The sequence below is a fragment of the Lactuca sativa genome, chromosome 1 (assembly GCF_002870075.4).
Source record: "Lactuca sativa cultivar Salinas chromosome 1, Lsat_Salinas_v11, whole genome shotgun sequence".
NCBI classification, from domain to species: Eukaryota; Viridiplantae; Streptophyta; class Magnoliopsida; order Asterales; family Asteraceae; genus Lactuca; species Lactuca sativa.
The window spans coordinates 72,470,800-72,476,068 of NC_056623.2; the positions used below are offsets into that span (position 1 = coordinate 72,470,800).

The window sequence follows — 5,269 nt, forward strand, 5'->3', positions numbered from 1 at the left end:
TAGTGTTTCAATGCCTATAAATACAGCTCCCTAGGAGCCGTATTAGAGGCTCACGAAATTTGAAGCTCTCTTCCTCTCTTTGCGAATGTCTTCCAGTTTCCGAGTATTCACTTTGTGTTTATCCTTTTCCAATATTGTTGGAAAATCGATAGATCTGCATTAAATCATAGGGTTTTACTCTTTTGCTTCCAACCAATAGAAGCAAAGTAAAAACATTTAAGGACAGAAGCCCGATCCGTGCAGTTATTTCAAGTTCAAGATCGGTCATTGAACTTTTCTCTCTTGTTGTTAATTTCCTCTAACAACAGGACAGTCTTCTTCTACATTTCTTATAATCAGATCTAATCGAGAATGATAGATCTGGTTTTTCGATGAAACTTGGTAAACATATTAATAATAATTTGATGGACATATAATTTTCAATATTATTTATTTGTTTCTTTGCAGGTCTATTAGTTTGATTTACAAAAATTCATAGCTCTGTTCCCATTATTTTTGTCTTGACACTCCATCTTTACTAATAAAATTATTATTGTTCGATGAAAATAATAATATATGTTACATGTCTTGGAACTTTATATAGATAGGTTTAGTGTACTATATCTGCCTCCATTATTTTTGTCATCGTCTCCGTGGTCTCCTATGGTTTTGTATTTATGGTATCGTAGTTATGAGATCGAATGAGTACATATCACTATATTAATTGTATTTAAGATTTAAGATATATAGACCATAAACCTTTTATACAACTTAAGTCTATTTTTTTCTAGCCTCTGTAGCTAAATTTCAATTCAACATGTGCATGCTATTAATTGTAAGAAGTCACCACGCCTGCATAAAATATACTGAAAATAATATAATTGTTGAATTTAAATGGGTTCATCCTCATCATGACTCAGTAAGCTAACTAATTTAAGACAAAATGATAATAGTTGTAATTCCTTAAAACAGCTCATGGAATCTTACAATTATATAAAAAACCATACAACTTGTCTTATAGTTATTTGTTATGTGATAAGATAAAATCTGCCAATTTAAAGATTCTCTGGGTATTTAAACATATTAAATGACGGATTAACAATGCCAAATCCGCCATCAATAAACAAATTTTGTCCACTAATATACTGTGATTCGCCACTCACAAGAAAAAGGGCAGCCTTAGCAACATCATCAGTTCTGAGTGTTGGTCCCTTAAGATTCCCAAGTAAGTTCATCACAGTTTCTAATGCTTCCCCTTCAAGCCCAACGAAACTTGTGGCTAGTGGTGTGACCATTGCATAAGGAGACAAACAATTGACTCTTATACCAAATTGTCCAAGTTCCACTGCAAGATTTTTGGTTAAACCGGCTACAGCGTGTTTTGCAGCACAATAAGCATGCGAGGCTGCACCACCAATATTCGAAGACAAGCTAGCCGTTGATATAATTGAGCCAGATCGTGCTGGAACCATAACCCTAGCAGCATGTTTCATGCTTAGAAAGACACCTGTTATATTGACACTAAGCACACGCTCAAAGTCTGTCTTTTCATTATCAACGATACGTGGCTTGTTAGGATCTGCTATCCCCGCATTGCAAAACATGATGTCAAGTTTTCCGTATGTGGAAACTGCAGTATCTACAGCGTTTTTGACATCTTCTTCATTGGTTACATCACAATGGACATATATGGAGTTTGATGTGCCTATGGCCTCACAAACTGCTTGACCAAGTTGGTCTTGGATGTCTGCGATTACTACTTTTGCTCCATGTTCAGCAAATAGTTTTGCAGTGCACTCACCAATACCACTTGCTGCTCCGGTGATCAATGCTACCTTTCCTTCTAGCCTATATATCGTGTAGAATTTTTTTTTCATGTATTAGTTATAAGGAAATGACTTTACTTGTTACAAGATAACCAAAAATGGGAATATGGGATTTTATACATTCCTGGCGTGGAGCAATATATTAAAATAAAACATCTAGGATTGATGATCAAGAAATTAATAATATTCACGTTTAATCTGATAAATAATTTATTTAATATTTAATATCAAGTATGAACTTTTTTCAAGTTTTGAGAAACTAGCACTTTTTCTCATCAATTCTTTTGATCTTTCTTTGCATAATTCAAATTTTTAGATGGACTAAACTTTGGCTAAAACAAACTTTGAACACAGAAATTGTTGATCAACAAAATGATTTTAAAATATGAATAGCTATAAAACTAACCTTCTTGTTGAACTTGTCATTGTCTTTGGATGAGAGAGAGATGGTATCAATGGAAGTTGAGACTTGAAGAGTTATATAGTAGAGGTTGATTGGCCTAACTTCTTTGTCCTTTAAGGCATATATATATATATATATATATATATATATATATATATATATATATATATATATATATATATATATATATATATATATATATATATTGTCAAGATCTACAAAGTCAATATTTATATGCTCTATAACTTTTTTAAGTTACATATTTAAATTAAATCATATATATATATATATATATATATATATATATATATATATATATATATATATATATATATATATGCTCTGTAACTTTTTTAAATTATAAATATTGACTTTGTAGATCTTCAAAATTTTATCCATATATATATATATATATATATATATATATATATATATATGGATAAAATTTTGAAGATCTACAAAGTCAATATTTATAACTTAAAAAAGTTACAGAGCATATTTGGGAGCTTCTGATCTCTAACGTTGTTCTGTTTTAAATAAAAAACTTTGTTTTTCACTACAATCTTTTAACATTAATTTTTAAAAAAAATTTGTTCCAAATCTAAAAATTACCTCACTATTTAATAAAATGCTAACAACTGTCTGCTATCGGCTAGTTAGTTAGTTTCGCCGCAGATGCTCATAGAATAGAAAGACGGAAGTGGTTTTAACATAACGATCTTAACTTTTATTTTCAAAGTATTTAAAATTGAAAATTATAAAGTCATAATCCGTAAAATGCCATCTCCATTCTTTGGGAAAAAAATTTGGTACCCTTTTGTCACTTTCCTAGAAAAGTTCACCAACCCCGCAAAATATATATTCATAAAATTTATTTTATTTTAATAATGGGCCGGTTGTTAAAATAACGAGTACTACAAAAATTAAAATACTTTAGTATCTATAAAAATTGAACGTGCTAACTTTATATAATTCACTCTCGCCAAGAAAAACTCTAATATGTCTATTTTGCTTGCTGGTTAGAGTTTTCGATTTTATAGCAAACAATCAGGATTTCAAGTCTTGGTGCATCCTTTTTTTACGTCGGTCATCTATATTTCTTGAGTTTATCTTATTCTTTACTTTATTGCCTTTGCTTTTACATTGCCTCTCTCCGCTGTCGCCACCTCATGCTACCTTAGGTTTCATCTCCTCGCGACACCTCTTCAATTCCCATTTGCCGCTATTGATATCAATATTTCATCTAAAACTAAATGACTTACAAGTCCAACTAACTTTTCAAACCGTTCAAAAAACTTCAATCATGTTTTGTCTGTTTAAAAAAAACCCAACAAACTTAACATTTTATCTAAAAGCCCAACTAAGTTACATTTTCCTGAAAGTCAAATAAGATAAACAAATGACGTGACTCATTACCGCATCAGGAAAATGACTTGTTACACCAACGAAGTTTTCAAAACGTTTAAAAAACTTCAATAATATTTTGACTGTACAAAAAAAACCCAATGAACTTAAACAAAACAAAATTGTGATTTTTTAAATGGTTTGGAACTTTGTTGGACTTTTTAGACAAGAAGTTAAGTTCGTTGGGTTTTTTTGAACAGATAAAACATGATTGAGACTTTTTTAATGGTTTGAAAACTTGATTAGGCTTTTAAGTCATTTTTCTTATACCTTTATCTAGAGGCAATTAACCCACCGCCTTTGAATTTTGGATGCAGATAACAAAATCATTATGTGGGTCTCTTGTTCTATTATCGTTCACAAATTTTGACCTAATTATACTATCTGCTTCATCCATGGCTTCAATTAGCTTTTGTTGTGTACAGTAATTCAATGTCAAAGGAACCAATTTTTTTTTTTTTACAAAATTTACATATATGTAATATGTTGCATGTCTATTTGAACGGGAGGAAAATCCATGTTGTTTGCTCAAAGTTTTTGATAATGCAAATTGTTCAGTTTGAATGTGTTCTTAACAATTTTTATTTTGGAAAACACAGTTTCTAAATTAACTGCTAAACTATTTAAGCAATTGTGTGGTTTGTGGTGTGTAAATGGCATTATGGGCGAATGAAAAACTTACATGACAGAGTTCTAATTAAAGTGATTAATATGTCTACCAACTGTTTTTACGCAAACGCATTCTTCTTTTAACGTAGTTTACATATGTGTGAAATGGGGTTTCATACCCTGTGAACATTTCAAGAGTTCAAAGCAAATAAACAGTTAAGACCTGTTTTCTGGTTTACTGTAAAATTGCATCTATTGCTTAAATAAAATGAAATTACGCTATGATGATACAGTTATAACTACCAGGTTAGAATGTTCTCGTGTGTCAAGTATTGGCATTGAAGCCAAGTTATGTATGCTAGCCTCAAATCCGTTTTTTCTTTGTTTTAATTGTGAAATATAGGCAATGAGGCTTATTTGATCAATGTTCTAAAAATCAGCTTTTTAGTTGAACTAGTACGGTGAATGGTTTCCGGTTTAACCGTTTCGACCGTCAGTTCAATCAATTTCTATAATTTTCATTTATTTTCTATTTCATACACACGTAGACATCCATAAGTTTAAATATTAAAATACATTTAAATACAAGTTGAAGATCAATCCAAATACATTAAAATCACATATAAGTAAGTTTTATATCAATCTACATACATCAAAAATAAATAAAGTATAACAAAGAAACAAAATATAATTTTAGATGAATACAAACGCATTGAAATACTTTATAACATTTATCATGTGTTTTTATTAAAAAAAAAAAAAAACTAGATAGATGTAAAAAAAAACAATGTTTGTTATGAAAATGATTCATTTCCATGTGTTTTTCTTTTATTTAACCAGTTCAATCGGTTTAATTTAACCGGTTCAACCAGATATTTGTAAAAACCGGCCAATTCATTTTGATTCGGAAATAGACATAAAACCGGTGCTAGTTGAACCACTCCTTTCTCCAGTTCCCTGTCCAACCAGTTCGACTGATCGGTTTAAACCGGTTTTTAAAACATTGCATTTGATGGGCTCAAAAAAACTTGAGTAGCAAGCAAGAACA

At 30.4% G+C, this 5,269-nt stretch overlaps 1 protein-coding gene across 1 annotated transcript; it reads right to left on the bottom strand.

Moving 5' to 3' along the window:
• Positions 1 to 923: 923 nt before the first annotated feature.
• On the bottom strand, positions 924 to 2,306 carry LOC111916575 (secoisolariciresinol dehydrogenase). The gene is made up of 2 exons (XM_023912235.2): positions 2,212 to 2,306; positions 924 to 1,827 (listed from the first exon to the last, which is right to left on the bottom strand). The coding sequence occupies exons 1-2, from the start codon at positions 2,229 to 2,231 to the stop codon at positions 1,035 to 1,037; spliced, it is 813 nt and encodes a 270-aa protein (XP_023768003.1). The 5' UTR covers positions 2,232 to 2,306; the 3' UTR covers positions 924 to 1,034.
• Positions 2,307 to 5,269: the final 2,963 nt, after the last annotated feature.